At 38.1% G+C, this 23,862-nt stretch overlaps 1 protein-coding gene across 1 annotated transcript in view; it reads right to left on the bottom strand.

Annotated features, from left to right (window-relative positions):
* The window catches only part of GPAT3 (glycerol-3-phosphate acyltransferase 3), a 110,199-nt gene that overhangs the window by 71,212 nt on the left and 15,125 nt on the right, over nucleotides 1–23,862 (bottom strand). Inside the window, exon 2 of the mRNA XM_053703250.1 lies at nucleotides 3,114–3,180. Coding sequence (XP_053559225.1) covers nucleotides 3,114–3,180 — 67 coding nt within the window. The remainder of the gene's footprint in view (nucleotides 1–3,113; nucleotides 3,181–23,862) is intronic.

Below are 23,862 nucleotides of genomic sequence, written 5' to 3'. Positions count from 1 at the left end.
ATAGTTTTGTTTTGCTTATTTTTAAATAACATTGCTCTGATTTTCAGACTCCTAACCAGGCCCCAAAGTTTTATATAAAAACTTTTTTAAAGGATTGTGATTGGACCCTATGTTTTTAACCGCTACACAAAGGGTTAAAGGTCAAGTCTCACTCTAGAGGTATAAGCCTTGGACATGGCCAGGGAGCCAATAATGTAAGGAGAAGCAGCCTCACAACCCAATAATCACCAGCTGTGTCCTGGCATGAAGTTCCAGAGCATCACAAAACAAAACAAATTTTTTTGGATTAAAATATTTAAGTTGCCCAATTTTACAAATATGATATTTGACGTTTTTCTCATCCTCAGTTTAAAATAGCAGTATTAGTTCTTTACTAAAAACCTGAAAGTCAGATTTTTTTTTTTTTTAAAGTAAAATATTAAACACACTCACCACTGGACTGGAAATTTCTGACAGCAGCATTAAATTAACAATCCACTAAAAAAATAAAATCCTCTTAATGTGTTTACAATTACTTGTTTTACTAGATGCAAAGTTTAAAATGTATTGGGAATTTTACTACCTGTCTCTTCAACCTCCCACTGGAAGCATGATTACCTCTATATCTTGTTTACATATCTTTTCGAGAACCATTTCTTAAAGGGACAGTGTAAACCCTCCAATCCTTCGGCATCTGCGACACAGCTCTTTTGTGGTTCTCTTCCTATCTAACTAACCGTACATTTAGTGTAGCCTTCTCCAGAGCATCCTCTGCCCCGTTACCACTTTCTGTTGGGGTACACTAAGGCTCTGTCCTCTGTCCCCGTCTCTTTTCAATCTACATGTCATCATTAGGTTCCTTAATAAAGTCCCATGGGTTTCAATATCATTTGTATGCCGATGACACCCAAATCTACCTCTCTGCACCAGATCTACCTCCTTCCTTACTAACCCATGTCACTGTCTCATATCTCATATCTTATCTTGGATGTCCTCTCACTACCTTAATCTAAATCTCTCCAAAACTGAACTCATCATTTTTCCCCCTCCTTTCAATGTCTCCACCTCCAAATGTTCTATAACTGTTGATAATTCCATCATTACTCCTACCCCACATGCCCGATGTCTTGGGGTCACACTTGACTCAGATCTTTCCTTCACTCCTCACATTCAGTCCTTGGCTAAAGCCTGCCGCTTCCACCTTAAAAACCTCGCTAAAATTAGACATTTCCTTACACAAGATACAACTAAGATTTTAATCCACTCTCTCATCCTTTCCCGCCTCGACTACTGCAACTCCGTCCTCTTATGAATGCCTCTGCCAGGCTCATCTTCCTTACTCGTCGCTTTTCATCTGCTGCACCTCTCTGCCAATACCTTCACTGGCTTCCTCTTGCCTCTAGGATTAAAGACAAAATCCTCACTCTGACATACAAAGCTCTCAACTGCACTGCTCCCCCCTACATTTCAGAACTTTTCTCCAGATACTCTCCCTCCCGTCCCCTTCGATCAGCTCAGGATCTCCTCCTCTCTTGTTACTTCCTCACATTCCCGTTTACAGGACTTCTTCAGACTGGCCCCCATCTTGTGGAACTCCCTGCCTCGCTCCACAAGACTCTCCCCTAGTTTTAACAGCTTCAAGCGCTCCCTAAAAACTCTACTATTCAGGGATGCATACAACCAACACTAACCTTTCCTAACTCCATTGCTTTCCCCTTGAACCCCTTAGAATGTAAGCCTATGAGCCCAGCTGTTTGCAGATCGCCTTCATAAGAGCCGACTACAACAGTTAAACTCTCGGTAGGGCCCTCTACCCACTTGATCCCTGCAAAAGCTATCCTGTATATTGACTATGTTTACAGCGCTGCGGAATCTGTTGGCGCTCTACGAATACCCGATGATGATGATAATAATAATAATAATAATAATAATAATAATAATAAAACCAGAATTGTTATTGTTTTAAAAAATAGATAATCCCATTATTACCTATTCCCTAGTTTTGCATAACCAACACAGTTACAGTAATACACTTTTTACCTCTGTAGGAACATTATAATTATATTTCCAAGGGGACAGTCTTCTGTATACTACGTCTCATGTCACGTCACTAGCTCATGGACTCTTGCCAATTACATGAAAGAAAACATAATTTATGTAAGAATTTACCTGATTAATTAATTTCTTTCATATTGGCAAGAGTCCATGAGGCCCACCCTTTTTTATGGTGGTTATGATTTTTTTTGTATAAAGCACAATTATTTCCAAATTCCTTTGTTGATGCTTTTTACGCCTTTCTTTATCACCCCACTACTTGGCTATTCGTTAAACTGAATTGTGGGTGTGGTGAGGGGTGTATTTATAGGCATTTTGAGGTTTGGGAAACTTTGCCCCTCCTGGTAGTATTGTATATCCCATACGTCACTAGCTCATGGACTCTTGCCAATATGAAAGAAATGAATTTATCAGGTAAGTTCTTACATAAAATTATGGAATATATATATATATATATATATATATATATATATATATATATATATATATATATATATATATATATATATATATATATATATATATATATATATATATATATACACATACACACACACACACACACAAATACATATACACAGAGCTACAGCCACTGAAAATTTTGGCCAAGAGATGGGTGGGGGAGGAGTTACTATTGACCGGGGGGGGGGAGTTCCCAAAGTGAAAGAAAAAAAAAATTGATTTTGAAGCAATGTGGTACATATATTTATCCCACCTTTAACACGTTTTTTTTTTTGTAAGATACCCACATTCCTTGATAGACAGATGATGACTGACAATCACAAACTAAAGTGAGGCAGCCAGGCATGCAGAATAGCTGCTCTGAGCCTACCTGGGTATGCTTTTCAACAAAGAATACCAAGTTTTCATAGCTGCATAACTCTAAAGTTTTAGAATACCATTATGCAATTGTAATGAAAAAGTAAGACAAACCGCTAAACATGACTTTATTTTACTTTGGCAGACATTACACTTTTATGAGCATATAAAATGTGTTAGAAAAAGATGATGATTACATAATGTGATAAACTGATGCAATATTATATATAAGCTGTAAATGTTATCAGATTTCTTTTTACCATTAGAGGCAGCCAGCTGATGTTTCCTCTGTTCTCGAATCCCTTTCTGAATGCGCAAGGTGGCCCACTAAAATATAAAAAAGGAGAAAATAAATATGGAAGCATTAAAAAATAAATAAAAATATATGTAACCAACTACAATTTCACCTTTGAGTTGTAAATTCAATGTCAACCCAGACAGTTTACTTGAGATGTCCCAAGTCTAGCACTAAAACACCAATATAATAATTTATAATTATTTCTATGATGAAACAATCTAAATATCAAATGTTCAGTTTGTCAGTGTATTTTAAAAAAAAAAAAGTGAAATAATCTTAAAACTGAGTTATTATATTTGAATTTAATTATATATATATATATATATATATATATAAAAAAAAAAAAATTGAGCAGTTAGTTAATTAGAAAGAACATTTGTTAAATCAAAATAATACTTTGTTAAGACATCATCTGTAAGATGTGAGATTCTGATGTGATGGCACTTTCCGTGAGGTCTTCAGATTAACTAACATATAAGTGCACACACAAAATGTTTATTAAGTTGCTATGACTGCTTTCAATATCCCATTTCTACCTGCCCTTACATTGTTCCTTTCAGGAATTTCTTCTTCCTGTTTATAGAGCATAAAAGCTCACTCACACTTTTGGATCATGCTGACCCCAAGCAAAACTGGTTTTCTCCAACATTGGTGTGTCCGGTCCACGGCGTCATCCATTACTTGTGGGAAATGTTCTCCCCCACAGGGAAAGGCAAGGAGAGCACACAGCAAGAGCTGTCCATATAGCTCCCCCTCTGGCTCCGCCCCCCAGTCATTCTCCTTGCCGCTCTGAACAAGTAGCATCTACCACAGGGATGGCGAGGAGTTTGTGGTGTTAGTTGTAGTTTTTTATTCTTCTATCAAGAGTTTGTTATTTTAAAATAGTGCTGGCTTGTACTATTTACTCTATAACAGAAAAGTGATGAAGATTTCTGTTTAAGAGGGCTATGATTTTAGCACAAGTAACTAAAATCCATTACTGTTACCACGCAGGACTGTTGAAACAAGAGAACTTCAGTTGGGGGTAACAGTTTGCAGACTCATCTGCTTCAGGTATGACTAGCCTCCTTCTAACAACACAGGCTAATGCTAGATGACAGTCATTTTTCCCCTCAGGGGAAACGGTAAGCCATTTTTCTTTCACCTCAGCAAAAAAGATAACAGGCTTCCCCTTTTTGTTTTTTATGCTGGTAGACACTGTTAGGGGCTAAATCGATTGGTTTTTATTACAATATTATACCATTTGAAATATTTTATAAGCTCACATACACTTGGGAACGTTTTTTATTGATCTGGCTTGTTTTAGACACCTAAATCTAGTCAGGAAGGCCCCTTCACTCTAGTGTGCTGAGGGAGGAAGCCTCATTTTGGCACTTCAGCTGTGCAGTTGAATTTCAAGGCAGTGCATGCAGATTCATGTGAGAGGGTCCTGTGGTTCAGAAAGTGACTCCAAAAGGCTTTTTTTCTGTGAATGGTGACCCCTAAGGAAGGTAAAAAGCTGCAGCAAGGCTGTAGCTGGGATTGTGGTGTGTAAAAAATGGTTAAATCCAACAATTAGCTCCGGTTTTAAGAGCTAGAGTCTCCATATTTGCTGTGCAATACTTTCTAAGCATTAAGACACTGGGGTCCAAATTTCAGAAAAATCGGATATTGCCTTCATAGTTTTTTGAACATTCAGAAATAAATGTGTCATTTTATTATTTAAAGAGACAGTAACGTTTTTGTTTAAAATCGTTTTTATTGCATTGTTTGCCTGCCTAAATCTGTTTAACATGTCTGTTCCATCAGATAACCTATTTTCTGTGTGTATAGAGACAAATGTGGTTCCCCCTTCGAGTGTTTGTGATAATTGCGCCATAGCGTCCAAACAAAATCAGGACAGCTCTGTTATTTTTCATAATGTTGCCCAAGATGATTTATCTAATGAAGGTAGTGGGGATAGCTCTACATCCTCTCCTTCTGTGTCTACACCAGCTTTGCCCGCGCAGGCGACACCTAGCGCCCCAGTGCTTATTTCTATGCAACAATTATCAGCAGTAGTGGATAATTCTATAGCAAATCTTTTATCCAAACTGCCAGTTTTTCAGAGAAAGCGTGATTGTTCAGTTTTAAATACAGATAAAAAGGATGAACCATCAGACGCTGACGATGCCTTATCTATTTTACCCTCACATCAATCGGAATTGGCTGTGAGCGAAGGGCTGTCTGAGGGTGAAATTTCAGACTCAGGAAAAATTTCTCAACAGGCAGAACCTGATCTAGTGGCATTTAAGTTTAAGCTAGAACATCTCCGCGCTTTGCTTAAGGAGGTATTAGCTACTCTGGATGACTGTGATTCCATGGTAGTACCAGAGAAGTTGTGCAAATTGGACAAACTTTTAGAGGTCCCAGTGCACGACAACGCTTTTCCAATACCTAAGAGGGTAGCGAACATAGTGGAAAAGGAGTTGGAGAAGCCAGGTGTACCCTTTGCCCCACCTCCTATATTTAAGAAAATGTTTCCCATAGTAGACCCTAGAAGGGACGCATGGCAAATGGTCCCGAAGGTTGAGGGAGCCGTTTCAACACTAGCGAAGCGCACAACTATTCCTATAGAGGACAGCTGCGCTTTCAAAGATCCTATGGATAAAAAATTGGAAGGATTGCTTAAAAAGATTTTTGTTCAGCAAGGGTTCATCCTTCAACCAGCTACGTGTGTTATTACTGTCACTTCAGCGGCGTCCTTTTGGTTCGAAGAACTAGACAGGTCGCTCCAGAAAAAGACTTCCTATGAAGAAGTCATGGACAGAATTCACGCATTAAAGTTAGCTAATTCCTTTATATTGGATGCCGCCTTTCAAATAACGAAATTGGCGGCGAAAAACTCAGGTTTTGCTATAGTAGCGCGGAGGGCGCTTTGGCTAAAATCCTGGTCGGCAGACGTGTCGTCCAAGACTAAGTTACTGAATATTCCTTTCAAGGGTAAGACCCTTTTTGGGCCGGAATTGAAGGAAATTATTTCAGACATCACTGGGGGTAAGGGCCATGCCCTCCCACAGGATAGGCCTTTTAAGGCTAAGAACAAGTCTAATTTTCGTTCCTTTCGCAATTTCAGGAACGGACCGGCTAATAACTCCACTGCCGCTAGACAAGAAGGTAACGCGGCCCAGCCCAAACCCGCTTGAAAGCCCATGCAAGGCTGGAACAAGGGTAAACAAACCAAGAAACCTGCTGCTGCTACCAAGACAGCATGAAGGGGTAGCCCCCGATCCGGGACCGGATCTGGTAGGGGGCAGACTATCTCTCTTCGCTCAGGCTTGGGCAAGAGATGTTCTGGATCCCTGGGCACTAGAGATAGTTTCCAAGGGATATCTGTTAGAATTCAAGGGACTTCCTCCAAAGGGAAGGTTCCACCTGTCTCGCTTATCTTCAGACCAGATAAAGAAACAGGCATTCTTACATTGTGTAAGAGACCTATCAAAGATGGGAGTGATAAACCCAGTCCCCTCCGGGGAACAAGGTGTAGGGTTTTACTCAAACCTGTTTGTGGTTCCCAAAAAAGAGGGAACTTTCAGGCCAATTCTGGATTTAAAGATATTAAACAAGTTCCTCAGAGTTCCATCCTTCAAGATGGAAACCATTCGGACAATCTTACCAACAATCCAGCAGGGTCAATTTTTGACTACCGTGGATCTGAAGGATGCGTATCTGCATATCCCAATCCACAAATCTCATCATCAGTTCCTGAGGTTCGCCTTTCTGGACAAACATTACCAGTTTGTGGCTCTTCCATTCGGTTTAGCCACCGCTCCCAGAATTTTCACAAAGGTGCTAGGGTCCCTTCTAGCGGTCCTAAGACCGAGGGGCATCGCTGTAGCACCTTATCTAGACGACATCCTAATCCAAGCGTCGTCTAGTTCCCTAGCGATGAAGGAAGTAACCAAGATAATCCAATGGGCAGAGAATCACTCCTGCCATCTATCTGCTATTCACATCCCAGGAGTAGACAACTGGGAGGCGGACTATTTGAGAGTCGTCAGACTTTCCATCCGGGGGAGTGGGAACTCCATCCGGAGGTCTTTGCTCAGTTAACCCAATTATGGGGCATTCCAGACATGGATCTAATGGCGTCCCGTCAGAACTTCAAGATTCCTTGCTACGGGTCCAGATCCAGGGATCCCAAGGCGACTCTAGTGGATGCATTAGTGGCGCCTTGGTCGTTCAACCTAGCATATGTGTTTCCACCGTTTCCTCTCCTCCCCAGGCTCATAGCCAGGATCAAACAGGAGAAGGCCTCGGTGATTCTGATAGCTCCTGCGTGGCCACGCAGGACTTGGTATGCAGACCTGGTGAATATGTCATCGGCTACACCATGGAAGCTACCTTTGATACAGGACCTTCTAGTACAAGGTCCATTCGAACATCCCAATCTAGTTTCTCTGCAGCTGACTGCTTGGAAATTGAACGCTTGATTTTATCATAAAATCAAGCGTGGGTTTTCAAATTCTGTGATTGATACTCTGGTCCAAGCCAGAAAACCTGTGACTAGAAGGATTTACCATAAAATATGGAAAAAAAAAATATATCTGTTGGTGTGAATCCAAAGGATTCTCCTGGAGTAAGATTAAAATTCCAAAGATTCTCTCCTTTCTCCAAGAAGGTTTGGATAAAGGATTGTCAGCTAGTTCTCTAAAAAGGACAGATTTCTGCATTATCCGTCTTGTTACACAAACGACTGGCAGCTGTGCCAGATGTACAAGCTTTTGTTCAGGCTTTGGTCAGAATCAAGCCTGTTTACAGACCCATGACTCCTCCTTGGAGTCTAAATTTAGTTCTTTCAGTTCTTCAAGGGGTTCCGTTTGAACCTTTACATTCCATAGATATTAAGTTACTATCTATATGTTTTTGGTTGCTATTTCTTCTGCTAGAAGAGTTTCTGAATTATCTGCTTTGCAGTGTGATCCACCCTATCTGGTGTTCCATTCAGATAAGGTTGTTTTGCGTACTAAGCCTGGTTTTCTTCCAAAAGTTGTTTCCAACGAGAACATCAACCAGGAAATAGTTGTTCCTTCTTTGTGTCCGAATCCAGTTTCAAAGAAGGAACGTTTATTACACAATTTAGATGTTGTTCGTGCTTTAAAGTTCTATTTAGAAGCAACAAAAGATTTTAGACAAACCTCATCCTTGTTTGTTGTTTACTCTGGTAAGAGGAGGGGTCAAAAAGCTACTGCTACCTCTCTCTCTTTTTGGCTGAAAAGCATTATCCGCTTGGCTTATGAGACTGCCGGACGGCAGCCTCCTGACCGTATCACAGCTCACTCTACTAGGGCTGTGGCTTCCACATAGGCCTATAAGAACGAGGCTTCTGTTGACCAGATATGTAAGGCAGTGACTTGGTCTTCTCTGCACACTTTTGCCAAATTCTACAAATTTGATATTTTTGCTTCTTCGGAGGCTGTTTTTGGGAGAAAGGTTTTGCAAGCCGTGGTGCCTTCTGTTTAGGTAACCTGATTTGCTCCCTCCCTTCATCCGTGTCCTAAAGCTTTGGTATTGGTTCCCACAAGTAATGGATGACGCCGTGGACCGGACACACCAATGTTGGAGAAAACAGAATTTATGCTTACCTGATAAATTACTTTCTCCAACGGTGTGTCCGGTCCACGGCCCGCCCTGGTTTTTTTAATCAGGTTGAAAAAATTTTTCTTTATACACTAGTCACCACGGCACCCTATAGTTTCTCCTTTTTCTCCTAACCGTCGGTCGAATGACTGGGGGGCGGAGCTATATGGACAGCTCTTGCTGTGTGCTCTCCTTGCCTTTCCCTGTGGGGGAGAACATTTCCCACAAGTAATGGATGACGCCGTGGACCGGACACACCGTTGGAGAAAGTAATTTATCAGGTAAGCATAAATTCTGTTTCCTTCCAAGGCAACCTCTGGATCTGTTGTGCTATTTGAACTATAAACCACAACCCCACTTTATACAATTTAAACTGATCAGCCACAACAATAAAACCACTGACAGGTTAAGTGAATACCATTGATTATATTGACACAATGGTATATGTCAAGAGGTGAGATATAAGGCAAGTGAACAGTCAGTTCTTGAATCTCATGTGTTGGAAACAGGAAAAATGGGAAAGCGAAAAGATCTGAGTGACTTTGACAAGGGCCATATAGTAATGGCTAGACGACTGGGTCAGAGCATCTCCAAAATGGCAAGTCTTGTGGGGTGTTCCCGGTATGCAGTGGTTAGTACCTACCACAAGTGGTGCAAGGAATGACAAGTGAACCGGCGTCAGGGTCATGGGTGCCCAAGGTTCATTATTGGACGTGGGAAGCAAAGACTAGCCCATCTAATGCTATCACACAAAAGAGCTACTGTTGCTGAAAAAACAATTAATGCTGACCATCATAGAAAGGTGTCAAAACACACAGTGCGTCACAGTTTGCTGCGAATGGGGCTGCTTAGCCGCAGACTGGTCAGAATGACCATGATAATCCCTGTCCCTGTGCCTTCAATGGGGACGTAATCATCTGGAACTATGGAGCAATGGAAGTTTGCCTGGTCTGAAAAATGACATTTTCTTTTAGATCAGGTCGATGGCTGAGTGCGTGTGCATTGTTTACCTGGGGAAGAGATGGCAGCAGGATGCACTATTGAAAAAAGCAGGCTGGCAGAGGCAATGTTATGGTCTGGGCAATGTTGTGATGGAAACCTTGGGTACTGGCATTCATATGGATGCTACTTTGACACCACCTACATAGAGATTGTTGCAGAGCACGTACACCCCTTCATGGCAACAGTACTCCCTGGCAGCAGTGGCCTCTTTCAGCAGAATAATGCACCCTGCCACACTGCAAAAATTGTTCAGGAATGGTTTGAGGAACATGACAAAGAGTTCAAGGTGTTGCTTTGGCCTCCGAATTTCCTCATATCTCAATCCGATTGAGCATCTGTGGGATGTGCTAGAACAACAAATCCGATCCATTAAGGCCCCACCTCACAACTTGCAGGACTTAAAGGATCTAACTGCTAATGTCTTAGTGCTAGATACCACAGGATACGTTCAGAAGTCTTGTGGAGTCCATGCCTCAATGCATCAGAATTGTTTTGGCAGCATGAGGGGGACCTACACTATATTAGGCAGGTGGTTTTAATGTTGAGGCTGATTCGTGTATGTCTAAAAGACAGAGTCCATCAGTAGATCTAAGTCAGGGTTTGACAAATACCAAGTGTCAGGGTACCATAGCACCACCCAGACGTCTATTAAAGGCCCTACGCCTATCAGTTGTGGCTGAGGAAAGGTGCCTATGTCAAAGCTGGTCTAGTCTCTTTTGCAAATTTCAAACTAACTGGCACAAGCTCACATGCCAGCCAAACTCGGCACTCTACTCCTTCCTTCTATACTTCAGACATGAGACAGCATAGAGCATGCACTACAGAATTTTGCAGCACTATGCAAGATAATAATAATAATAATAATAATAATAATGCAGGTGACAGGAAACAGGAACTGGGAAAGGGACCATCAAGGGTAAGAAATCATTGTTGCATTTGTGTTCCAGATAATCAAGAGGTTAAATCACTGAAGTGTACATTTCATTTGCAATCAAAGGGTTAAAGGGACAATAAACACATTCACCAGGTTCAAATTTGACTAGAAGAATATCTACACATTCTTTTGAAGAACCGTTTCTGAGAAAAAGTGATCACACTTTTTTTTTTCCCTCACATGCATGTGGTTCCTCCATTTTAATGCAAATCTACCAAATACATGTGGAACGGATACGTGTGCATCCCATAATAGAGACTATACGCAAATATTTATCAAGTCAAATTTGAAATGTGCAACAGTATGTCCCATCAAAGTCACCTCTCTAAGTACTAACAATTACAACAGGTTTAATGATTGCGTGTGTAATATAATATGCAGTAGAGGAGATCAACCACACCCAGCGCAACCAGTTGGGAGCACAAGCTGATTTTGCTGGTACCCCAACTTTTTGCCTTGGGACATGATACTCAATATTTCTATCATCTGTTTGAAAAAGCAGCAGTTAACAGTTTTTATCAGCACAGGAACATAACATTGAAAAAAGAAAAATGCATTTTTAAATATTTTCAGTTCCTTATTACTAAATACAAGAACCTACACTACTCGTAGACTTTAGCTTATCTATGTATCCCCCACCACCTGCTGAGTAAACATTTCCAGCTTTTCTCTGATCAACAGTCATCTCTCCCACTTTCCTTTATATTGGCATAGTATCACCTAAATGGGGTACAGTATTTTTTTTTATATATTTGCCTTTGTTTTGAGATAGCTGATTTAGCCTGCGGTCCAGGCTAATGTCAAGCCTATGTAAACACAACTGGCAGAAGAAATTACACTCCCAGTGGGGTGTAGAAGAGAAGTAATAAAATGATAATTTACCATTGTTCTCTCTATTGGGCTTTGGTTTACAAACTGATATAAAATAAGAAACCAAGTTGAGTACACAAAGGGGTGACATAATCAGATCTAATTTTACCTACTCAAGCCATTTCAATTGGCTGTGGTTTCAAAGCACAAACCCAGCAATTTAATACACAAATAAACCTGTAAAAGCAATTTCTCATACATTCTATACTATGCAGCTGGTATAACAAGTCATTGGAAGTATATTAAAAGGGAAAAACAATTTTACAGTATACCGTCCCTTTAAGAGGTGCTTTCGGAGATCACCAAATCCTTGGTGGTTCAGTGGACTGGCATCACCGGGAATTTCAGGGATATCACCACATCCATGCATGGTTACATCACCAGGTCCTGGAAACCAGGAAGTGAAAGAAAGCTCCATAGGACTTAAAGGGACATTCCGGTCAAAACCAAAATGCACATAGACGAATTACATCTTTTAATAGAAATATATTTGCAATATACTGGCAAAATGCTTTTAGTAAAAGTTATTACTGCTGACATTCTCTGCACGTGCATGTGAAGCATAGCTAGATATTCTCAGTGCTCCCACATTTTAAATAATACAGCTGCTCAGAGCACCAGTGGGGCTTGTATCATGTGAGCAATTAACAAATCGAGTCATTACCAGATGATACAATACCCTTAGGCTTTTTGAGCGAGTGCCGTGTTAAAAATGCTGGTGCACGGTGCATACTTAAATACACTTTTGAAACAGCTATAGCTTTTATTACAAGCATTTTTGCTAATACATGTATATTACAAAAATGCTTCTATTCAAAACTGAAATGCATCCATGTGGATTCCAATTTTGGCTGGAATGTTCCTTTAAGGAAGCTGGATGGGGTAAGTATTTAAACCCCTCAACCTCCGCTACCTTAAATTGATTGTAAAGTTTAATGAATAACTAAAGGTAATCTTAAAAACAGGGGTACTTTCATTCATTAACCTTTACAATGACGCTTATTTTTAAAAATACCTACTGTACCTTTGCATTACGGTAAACATAACGCAGATCCTCTGCCCGCATCTCCTGCTTTCATTAGCATATCGATGATGATCCAGCTTACTCCAATCATTGCGTGCTTCACGAGCTGGATGCCAAAGGGGGAAGGCATAGATTGGAGGAAGCCAGATTAGTCATCGATCTGCTAAAGAAAGCAGGAGCTGCGGGTGGAGGATCGGTGTCATGTTTACCATAACGCAAAATGTAATTATTTTAAATAATAAGTGTCATTGTAAAGTTTAATGAATGAAAGTGCACCTGTTTTTAAGATTACTTTTAGTTACCAGGCACTTCTTCATTAAACTTTACAATCGCTTTAAGTCCTAGAAATCCCCAAGACCCACCATTTAAAAGGTAATTGCGTTTGGGTGACTTGGGGGTGAAATGTCAAAGCACACATGTACATAAAAAAAATAATAATATAAAACATCCTCACACTGTTTGCAGGCTGGAGGTCTCTAGGCTTTTTTGATGACCTGTTATAAATGCCTAGAGATCCCCACCATGACCCAGAAAGCCATCTTTAACACAAAGCCCCTAAACAAGTTTATATAGCCAGGTGATTACTGTGGTAATAATGATTACCTGGCATGTATAAAATGTGCATTTATCTAAGTAGAAGCTCATGAGAGTCCCTTTGTGCACATCAAAGTTATATTCATACAACATTTTGGGGTTTTATATCCTTTTAAAAAAGGGACACTCAATCAAAATTAACCTTTCATTATTCAGAAAGAGCATGCCATTTTAAACAACTTTCCAATTTACTTCCATTAACAAAATATGCAGTCTTTTTTATATTTAAACATTTTGAGTCACCAGCTCCTATTGAGCATGTGCAAGAATAAGTGTGTATGCATTTGTGAATGGCTGATGGCTGTCACATGGTACGTGTATGCATTTGTGATTGGCTGATGGCTGTCACATGGTACAGGGGGAGTGGAAAAAGACAACTTTTAAAATTGTCAGAAAAAAAAATCTACTACTAATTTGAAGTTCAGACTAAGTGCTTTTGCATTGTCTTGTTATCTTGCATTTGTTGATTATGCAAATCTACTGTGTTGACTGGTCCTTTAAGGGGAAACACAAACATGCCAAAATGCTAGAATAGTACTAGATCTCACAATCTTTTTAAAACATTTTTTTTTTATTTAATTGAAAATTACTTGACTCCATAAGTGCGAGACTTATATATAGTCTATACAATGGGTTAACCTGCTTGGGAAATTAATAGGTATTACACTCTGCAGCTTCATGTAATGTGGCAAATACCTATCGGCGATAGGTATTTGCCACATTAAATGAAGCTGCAGAGTGGCGCTTGTCAAATTATTCTGCTACATAAATGTTTCAATTATCTATCGTTCAATTGAAGCGTTTCTTTTAAAGAAACATATTTGATATCGCTTTTTTTAAAACCCAGAGGACACTACCTCTATGTTTCACTGTAGTACTATCTATAATCCACTCTACAGATATATTATAAGTTTATATTACATAGAAAATCCTTTTTCCAAACTGTTAAGATATGGTCCAAGATATATAAAGAACATGTATAATGAGAGGTAAGGTAATGCATTGTACAACTTTAAAAATGTATTGTGTATATATTCTATAAAAAAAATAATAAAGAAGCTGCAATTATAGACTAAAAGCAACACAGTACGCCAATTTATTTTCCATTTTAATGTGTTTCCAATGGTCTATTTTAACTGAAGGAGAGTATTTGCTTGCGAACAGCTCCATTAAATTTATTTTGTTGTTTGAAATAACCACTTTTGCCTGTTGTATCCCTGTTATACTAAATAAATGTGTTACGGACAGGGGTGTCACCACTACACCAATACCACCACTTTTGCCCCTGAGGCTGTAAGGGGTTAATTATTCCCTAGCCCCCTATCCCTTAGACCAGTGATGGTCAACCTTGGCATTTCAAATGTTTCAGAACTACATTTCCCATAATGCTTAAGCACTCTGCAGTCCAGTCGAGCATCATGGGAAGACCCAAATGTAAACTTAATTCCTAAATCACTATAACCAGTTTCAGTAAACTTAATAGGCTATTTACACCAGGCAGGGCTAAATGCCAACCTCTGCCTCTAATTTTGCCACACACAGGACTACTTGCCAAGCTGTGACAGTGGGAAGAGTGCAGATATGAAATGGTTAACACAGCACAGGGCCTAAAGTAACAGTATTCCAATTCCTTTAGGGCCTACAATCCACCCCAATTAACCCCCAAATCCTACCTACACCACCCCAAAACATGAACATTTTGCTGCCACCAACAAAATAGTATTTTTCAAGGCTTTTTGGACCCCCCTAAATAAAGGTTGTATTAACCTCTAAAGAAAATAAAAAAAAGGGTATAAAAAAAATTCGGTAACATTCCCATGTTCACGGAGCACAAAGACAGATCTGATTAAATTAACAGTTTATTCTGAAAAAGGATCAGTGCAAAAAAGAAGTACGTTAATTCAGATGGTGTATAAAAAAAGGGTAATTTAACAAACAATAGACACAATTCCAAAACAAAATAAAATTGATCAATACACAGAATTCATAAACTTACAATTTAAAATGAAATTATGAGAAACTTCCCATAATCCTTTTCAGCTGGTACAGGTGGCCCTTGTTTAAAACTGTTCAATTTACACCGTTTCAGAATAACAACCTTTTTTCCAGTCATGTGACTGCTATTGAAAAGCATTGAGAAGCAGTGCATTTATTAAAATAGACAGTAGGTGGAGCTGTCCGCTTGTGTTGCAGCAAAGCCAAGCAAGCTGAAATTAATTTGTTTAACCAAAGCTATCGAGCAGATTTCAAAGGAACAAGATTTTCCCGTCTATAAATCAGTCCAGATTGGAATGCATAGAAAGAACTGTTTGCAGAAAAATGCAAGTGAAGTCTGTTGTGTGATTATTGTATTAGGTTTATAATGCTGTTTAGCAAATGTTTTTGTTCATTTAACTTAGTTTAATTATATATTCTGTGTTGTGTGATTATTGTATAAGGTTTATAATGCTGTTTAGCATTTAAAGTCTTCATTTCAAAGCTTTAAAAATAATATATTAGGTGTTACTTATGACAATTTTGAGAGGGGCCTGGAACCCATCTCCCTCACTTCCCATTGACTTACATTATAAACTGGGTTTCAATTTACAACGGTTTCAATTTACAACCATTCCTTCTGGAACCTAACCCCGACGTAAACTGAGGGCTACCTGTATATTCCTTGATGGTAAGTATAATAAAGTCTGCCTGTGTTACAATTACACAACAAGGTAACATTACTTTCCCCCTCATGGGATTATGCCTGTTGAATTTAAGATATTGGTCCTTGAGTAACAGACCAATGCCACAGTGTGCCTTCTACACGAAAAATGGCATATCATTTTTTGTGACTTTATTACCGATCAAAACACACACCTCAGTTTAAGTGGATGGCATTTTCCAAGTGGCCTCTTGGCTAGGGTTGCACCGCTACCATTTTTTTATTTTAAGACAGTGTACAAGTATTGATACTTTTTTCAAATACTCGCCGATACCAATTACCAATGCTTTTTTTTATGTCATATGACAGTTTCCCAAGCACAATACAGACTAATGATTTGAGATGGATTCTTTATAATTACAAAGAACTAACTCAAAAGACATTATGAAACCTCAAAGAAATTTCACAAAACGGGTTTATAAATAAAAAATTACAAAAAAATAACAATAATACATGCAAAATAACGACCAAAAGTAGAATACAGTAACAAATAGATAGAAACTATGTGCCAGTAAAATAACTGCCTCCTGAAAACCCTCAAATCTTTTAACTTTGTAAAATCAAGCTCCATATTAAAATTAGTATCATTTAGTCATAGAGCTCCTACAGATTTATGAGAGGCAATTTATGGAGCCAAGAGTTAACAACTGTTGTAGAGTGTATATATAATAGTACAGCTTTCAAGGAGAACTTGAAACTTTGAAAACCAGGGAAGAGTTTTGTGGATCGAGGCAGAGTGTTCCACAAGATTAGGGCCAATCTGGAGAAGTTGTATGGACGGAATGTGAGGAGGTAACACGAGAAGAGTAAAGAAGGTGGTCATGGGCAGAGTAAAGGGTACGGATTAAAGAGTATCTGGAGACAAAGGCATATATATAGGAGGGAGTGTTATTGAGGGCCTTGAATGTTAGGGTTAGATTTTTGTGCAGAGCTTATAAGAGCAGAAGTGAGTTGAGGGTAAGAGAGATGGGCCAATAAATAATAAAGGTGATGAGAGAAAAAAAGTAAGCAAGTAATATAGTTTGTTCTAAAGACAGGAAGTGGCATGAAGGAACATGAAAATTAAAAAAAATTAAAAAAAAAAAAAAAAAAGGATATCAGTAAAACACATGGAACAACAATATCACAGCAATACTTGCCTTATGCCTGATCCTTTGTTTAATTCTTGTAAAATTTGTATTCCCACACTTATAAAGTCTCAATTATTAATGCCAGCATATGATTATGGTAAATGTCCTTGCAGTGTTATGTTTATAGACCAGTAAAGTCAACTGGATCCAAAATTTGTTAATAATCCTTGTCTAAACTATTTAGACTCTCAGACTAACTACTATATTCTCTTTGTGTTGCCTATTAAGCAAAACAAGATTATGCACAGATTTTCACCTGCTGCATATTGCTGTCTTCTAACCATATTCACCTATGCCTGCTCAATTGCTATCCAGTAAATAAGCAATTGCCTAATGTCTTAGTGAACGTCAAAATCTTGTGTATTCCTGAAACAAGGATCTGCTCAGAACTTATTGGAAATGCATAATGAAACTGCTTTGCAATATATTTTATTTGTTTATTTTGCCTCCTTTTCATGTAATTTAGCTCTGATAATTGAGCAATTTCTAATACTCAAAACATGAAATGCACCACGCGTGGTTTTTAAAGCTAACCATGTTACATATCTGTCCCTAAATGGATTTAACAGATAACTACAAACTCATGCATTTTATACTAACTTTATGACAGTATCTAGCCTTGTCTGCTGACTAAAGCCCAGATTGGCTCCTCCAACTATAGCAAACGGTGGGTGGAGTTTTTGTACAACGTTAAGAATGTCTTCCAATTACAAGAGGTTTACTGTACCTTTAACTCTTACGTCAAACTAGCTGATCATGCACCAACGCCAAACCTTATTTAAAGGGACATGAAACCTCAAATTTTTCTTTTATGATTCAGATAGAATATGCATTTTTTTTTTAAAGTTACACAGAAACATACAAAGCACAATCAAAATTTGCAAAATCAAAATCCTAAAAAACTGCTGTACACAAACCGTAAATGCATTAAATACAAAATAAAAAGTGCAAAACTTAAATGGAATGAAGTCTACAGTAAATTAGAATACAAAGCACTAAGTGTAATGCAACAAAATGTTTGTCTCTCCTTCATATCCATTAATGCTGCGAACACTCCTTGGAGAGAAACAGCAAATTTTGCCTTATTAGAATCTTGTGAGGGATCTCACAGCGCTAAAGAATCATTTTAGATAATCTCATGATCAGAGCATCATATACTGCCGGGGTTCTGTCAGAATAGCAAACATATCAGATCAGCAAACGGAAGTGACGTTCCGTCAGCTGTCTGATAAGAAATATGCACCGGGCATGCGCTCCTCAGCGTAGTCACTATTCAATGCCTGAACATCACAACCCATGAGATTCTTGGACAGTATTCCAGAAAGTCCCAGTAATGCCTGAATTGTCATAACGCAGTGCTTTTATCTGTTCTAAGGCCGAAATAATCTGCTGTTTTGTGGCATGTTTGACAAAACCTTGTGTATAGCTGTTTTTCAAAAGTGACATCTTGCCTGTTAACCCTTTCACTGCCGATACGAAACTGTTAGTCTTTCACTCTTCAAATTTGAAATTTCGTATCAATGCTTTGCCCATTACCCGGACATTTTATATCTGAACAAATAAAGTGAATTTAGAAAAAATAAAAGACAAAACGTCACATTGACTGCAAGGAAATAAAATGTAATTTTTGCTGCTATATGGTACACACAGAGCCGTTTCTTCGTAAATATTTCAACATTTATGTTTTTTAGTTCTGTGACTTTCTTCTGTTTGAATACTTTTCAAGAATCTCATGGGTTGTGACGTTCAGGCATTGGAATGAGACTATGCTGAGGAGCGCATGCGCGGTGTGTATTTCTTATCAGACAGCTAACAGAATGAAAAGAACAGAGTAAGCTTACTCTGCTAAAAAAAAAAAAAAAAATCTTGATTGAAGAAAACTTCTCATCAGACACCTAAACTTCACCTCCTCCTTGCACTACAGGCAAAGAGAATGACTGGGGGGTTGTGGGTAGGGGAGTGATATTTAACAGCTTCGCTGTGGTGCTCTTTGCCTCCTCCTGCTGGCCAGGAGTGATATTCCCAACAGTAATTGATGATGATCCGTGGACCTGGTCATTAGAAAGAAAATAATATTTCTGTTTAATAAAAGAGTTCAGTCTGCTGTATAAATGTATTCCTCAGCTGTATCTATGTTGCAATTTATTAAGAAAGTAACAATTTGAGCAAGCTGGTATTATATTTAGGAAAGCAACACGTTCACATAATATTACTCTTTTTTGCTACTTTACACAATTCATGACTTTAGATATCAATAATAAAAATGGAGATCAAACACCCTTTAAAAGCCCCTTATAAACACATGCAATAGACTATTAGTAAACACACACATATCTATCTACAGAGATAAAGACCCACACGGGTTGAAACGCTTTGAAGAATCACCCTGTTACTACACACAAAAAATTGCCTTTTTCTGCTACTAGTCTATTTGATAGACAAAGACTGGAGGATAATCCTTTTACCGCGTACTGAGTAAGTACTGAAGAGCGGTAACAGAACCAGGACCAGAGGTCTTCCTACACCTCGTAATAGACTTGCGCAAGTCTGATTCACCTGGAGGTTCCGGAAATCAGGTGACGTAGGAGTCTTGGAAGCCGCCGGCGTGCGGTCGATTGTTTGCAGCGGAGCGGCTGAAATACAAGTGAAGTAACGGTAAGAAGGCGGATAGCCTTAAAAACATACAGGATCGTAACGGAGATCTCCGTAAAGTATTGAAGTCTTACGGACTACTCTTTTGTAAACTGAATACAGCGCCGGTGAAATAAGACCGACAGCTGTTGTCATTGGAGATAATCAGTTTTCTTTTAAAGAAAGACTTGGCACTTTACCTTGCTGTAGCGAACCTGTCAAAGATTATATTGTGCACAAACTTTTATCCTAAAAATCTTTTATCAGGAACAGACAATATTACCTTTTTCCTTTTGGAAATATATTGCTCCTTTTGGAAATATATTGCACCTTCTGGTTTTGATATTAATTCAAGCTTGCATTTATATTGTTTTTATATAATTTTCTAGACTGTAATTGTTTAGGGAGTATGTGAACGGCTGAAAGAACAACTATAGTTGGGAGTGAATGTGTATTGTTTTAGATATTGCATATTAGTTAATATTCAAGATTAAGACAATAATTATCATTTTAAAATTGTCCATAAAATAAAAAAAAATTTTTAACATACCAGATCTGTTTAATAACTAAATATTTTAATATAACTATAACGGTAGTAGACTGGATATTATTCCCCAAAGTCTGATCTATTCCCCACAGAGGGCACTATAATTGTTTCGCATATTAACTGAATCTCCTGCTTTAAGCGCCCACTATTTACAAATCTGTTATCTACAGAGATAACAGATTCATTACTTGTCACATAAAATGACATGAAACCCCATTTTTTTTCCCTTTCATGATTCAGTTAAAACAATTTTTTAAAAAAAAAAACTTTCCAATTTACTTTGATTATCAATTTTGATTTATTCTCCTGGTATCCTTTATTGAAGAAGAAGCAATGCACTAATGGGAGCTAGCTGAACACATTGACAAGAGGTTTATTGGTGTAGACACCAATCAGCAGCTAGCTCCCAGCTCCTTAGACCCCCCTAGGTATGCTTTTCAACAAAAGGATACCAAGAGAGCTAAGCAATTTAGATAATAGAAGTACATTGGAAAGTTGTTTAAAATTGTATGATGTATCTGAATCATTAAAGAATAAAAATGTGGGCTTCATATCCCTTTAAATAAAGAGAGCCTGACTAATAATCCCTCTCCAGAGAATGAATCCGTATGTTTAAAAGGGACATTCAAGTCCCAATTAAACTTGCATGATTCAGATAGGGCATGTCATTTTAAACAACTTTCCAATTTACTTTTATCAGCAAATGTCTTTGTTCTCTTTGTATTCTTTGTTGTAAGCTAAACCTAGGGAGCCTCTGTCCGTTAAAATGCATTGGCACCGATTGGTTAAAATGCACGTCTGTCAAAAGCAAGGGGGCTGTCTGCAGAGGCTTAGATACAAGGTAATCAGAGGTAAAAAGTGTAATAATATAACCATGTTGGTTATACAAAACCAGGAATGGGTAATAAAAGGGATTATCTATCTTTTTAAACAACATTAATTTAACCCCTTGCCCCATCCTACCTGCCCCATGCTGCTACAGCTGAAATCCCTAATATCATCAAAAATCCTATAGTACTCCGGGACTGCCTCTGATCTGGAAATTCCTCAATAAATATTGTGATATAAACCATAAATACTCACGCTATATCCCAATAACGGGAAATCCCAATTTCCCTATGGGGAATAATTACCCTTTCAATAGCTGGAATAGATAGGGGATACGCAGAACAGAAGATTTATTAAAAGAAAACTCCAACAAGATATATTCCGTTCAAGAGATCTTCACCAAATATGGATTTAAAAATTATTTTCACTATATTCAGATTGACTTGTATATTAAAAAAGTGATTAGAGAATCCCCACATATTGTTAGTAAAACTCCCATTGTCAAAATGTGAGTAAATTATCACAAAAAAAAAAAGGTATATATAAAAGTTTTCCAGTATCTACAATAAACTAATTTACTGGGTAAGCTGGCGGAAATCTACAGGTAATGTGTAATAAATGGCAACAGATATAGGAAATATCTATTACTTCGGAACAATTATGTAAGCGTATAATAGCAAGACAAAATACACTTGCAAGTGAACTGAGGGAAACAGAGTAGAATTTTACATAATGATTATATAACAATAACAAAATTGAGGAAATGGAAGAAAGACTAATCACATTTGTCCAAAACAGGGCAACTATCGACCTTCCAGATGTTATGGACTACATCTCCCATGATGCTTTGCCAGCATTATGGCTGAAAGAGCATTATGGGAGATGTAGTCCATAACATCTGCAGGGCCAATAATTGCCCACCCCTGGCCAAAAAGTTTACTCACACTACCAAACTTTTCTCACTGTTTTTTTGGATTGCCCAAAAATCCTTCAGTATTGGGCTCAGATATAATTTTGGCTATCTAGTATATTTAAAGTGAATGTAAATTTTCAGTAATGAGTGCCCGGTTTTTAAAAATACTTTTAAAAACAGGGGCACTTTCATTGATGAAAGTTTACATTTGTAGAAATACTTACCTTTTACTTCTCAAAAACCGGATCGCCGATCCCCCGCCTTCTTCTTCCTGCTGTACAAACACAGCAATAACGAAACCAGCTTCCTCCAATCACAGCCGGGCATCACAAGCTGGACGCTCTGGGGGGTAAAGCCATGATTGGAGAAAGCCGGTTTTGTCATTTCTGACGTCAGTACAGAGAAACTGAGGCTGGGATCGGCGATCCGGTTTTGGAGAAGTAGAAGGTAAGTATTTCTACAAATTTGGTGCAATGTAAACTTTCATCAATGAGTGCCCCTGTTTTTTAAAGTATTTTTAAAAACTGGGACTCATTGTTGAAAATTGACCTTCACTTTAAGTTGAATAAACAAAAATATACTTTTACTCCACCTTCCAAGTTCAATTAAAAAAAAAAAAAAAAAAACAAAGAAAAATATTTATTACAATGACAAAATTACTAGCGAGGAAGATCATTCCAAGATTATGGATTGAAACCAAAAAAAAACTATTACCTTGCTTTAAAAAGCACTCTGGCAACAAATGATTGTGGAGAAATACGATACATTATCAGATCCAATAGGGAGAGTCCATATATTTTTGCATAAATGGGAACAATATTTTGAAACAATAAAAGAAGATCTACAAGATATATCTAGAGGGATAAAATAGATTGTTTTCAGATGAGAGATATGAGTAAAATAAAAAGTTATTTGTATTGATATTAAAAGAAGATGTATAGCTTACAATAAGAACTTCATGAGAGTAATGGGAGAAAAAAAAATGTATAAGGTTCTCATTTGTATATTCTGTATAAATATGAAGATGTCTTAATTCTTTTTCTTTTTGTATTCAATGCAACGTATGAAAATAAAACATTTTGGGGGGAAAAAATACAATAAACACACAAAGACTTCCAGAGAACAGGCTTTAGAGTCAAATGCCTAGAGGGCTGACGGGACACATTTTTATATTCATGATAAAACATTTTTGAGACATGGTCTAATTTGTTAAAAACAGGCAACGAATATTTGCACTATACATCCTGGAATTCGATCTATTTAACCCCTACAAAAAGGGATTAAGCACATTAAAAAGGGACATGAAAACCAAAATGTTTCTTTCATGTTTCACATAGTACATACATTTTTAAACAACGTTCAAACTTACATCTTATCAATTTTGCTTAATTCTCTTGGTATCCTTTATTGAAGGAGCGGTAATGCACTACTGAGAGCTAGCTGAGCAATGAAAAGAGGTATTCATGTGCAGTCATCAATCAGCAGCTAGCTCCCACCTCCTGAGCCAACCTAGGTATGCTTTTAAACAAAGGATACCAAGATAACTAAGCAAATTAGATAATAGAAGTGAATTGGAAAATTGTTTCAAATTATATACTCTGATTCATGTAATCCCTCTTAAAGGGACAGTAAAGGTTTAGAATGTTATATAAAATTCTGCACACAGTGCAGAATTATATAACATTATTTAAGCGGTAACTTCGAAAATGAAAAGTATTGCCCAATTTTGCAGTGTAACGTTTGACTCCGCTCCAGGATCTACTGAGCGGGTCTTGGATATCCATGCTATGCCTAGCCAGCAAGCCCGCAAAGTGCTTTGGATATCCAAGACCCGCTCAGTAGATCCTGGAGCAGAGTCCAACATTACACTGCAAAATTGGGAAATATACTTTTAATTTTCGAAGTTACCGCTTAAATAATGCTATATAATTCGGCACTGTGT

The sequence above is a fragment of the Bombina bombina genome, chromosome 2 (genome assembly GCF_027579735.1).
Source record: "Bombina bombina isolate aBomBom1 chromosome 2, aBomBom1.pri, whole genome shotgun sequence".
Classification (NCBI taxonomy): Eukaryota; Metazoa; Chordata; class Amphibia; order Anura; family Bombinatoridae; genus Bombina; species Bombina bombina.
Note: the sequence above shows the minus strand (reverse complement) of the source record. Positions and strands in the feature narration are given on the sequence as shown.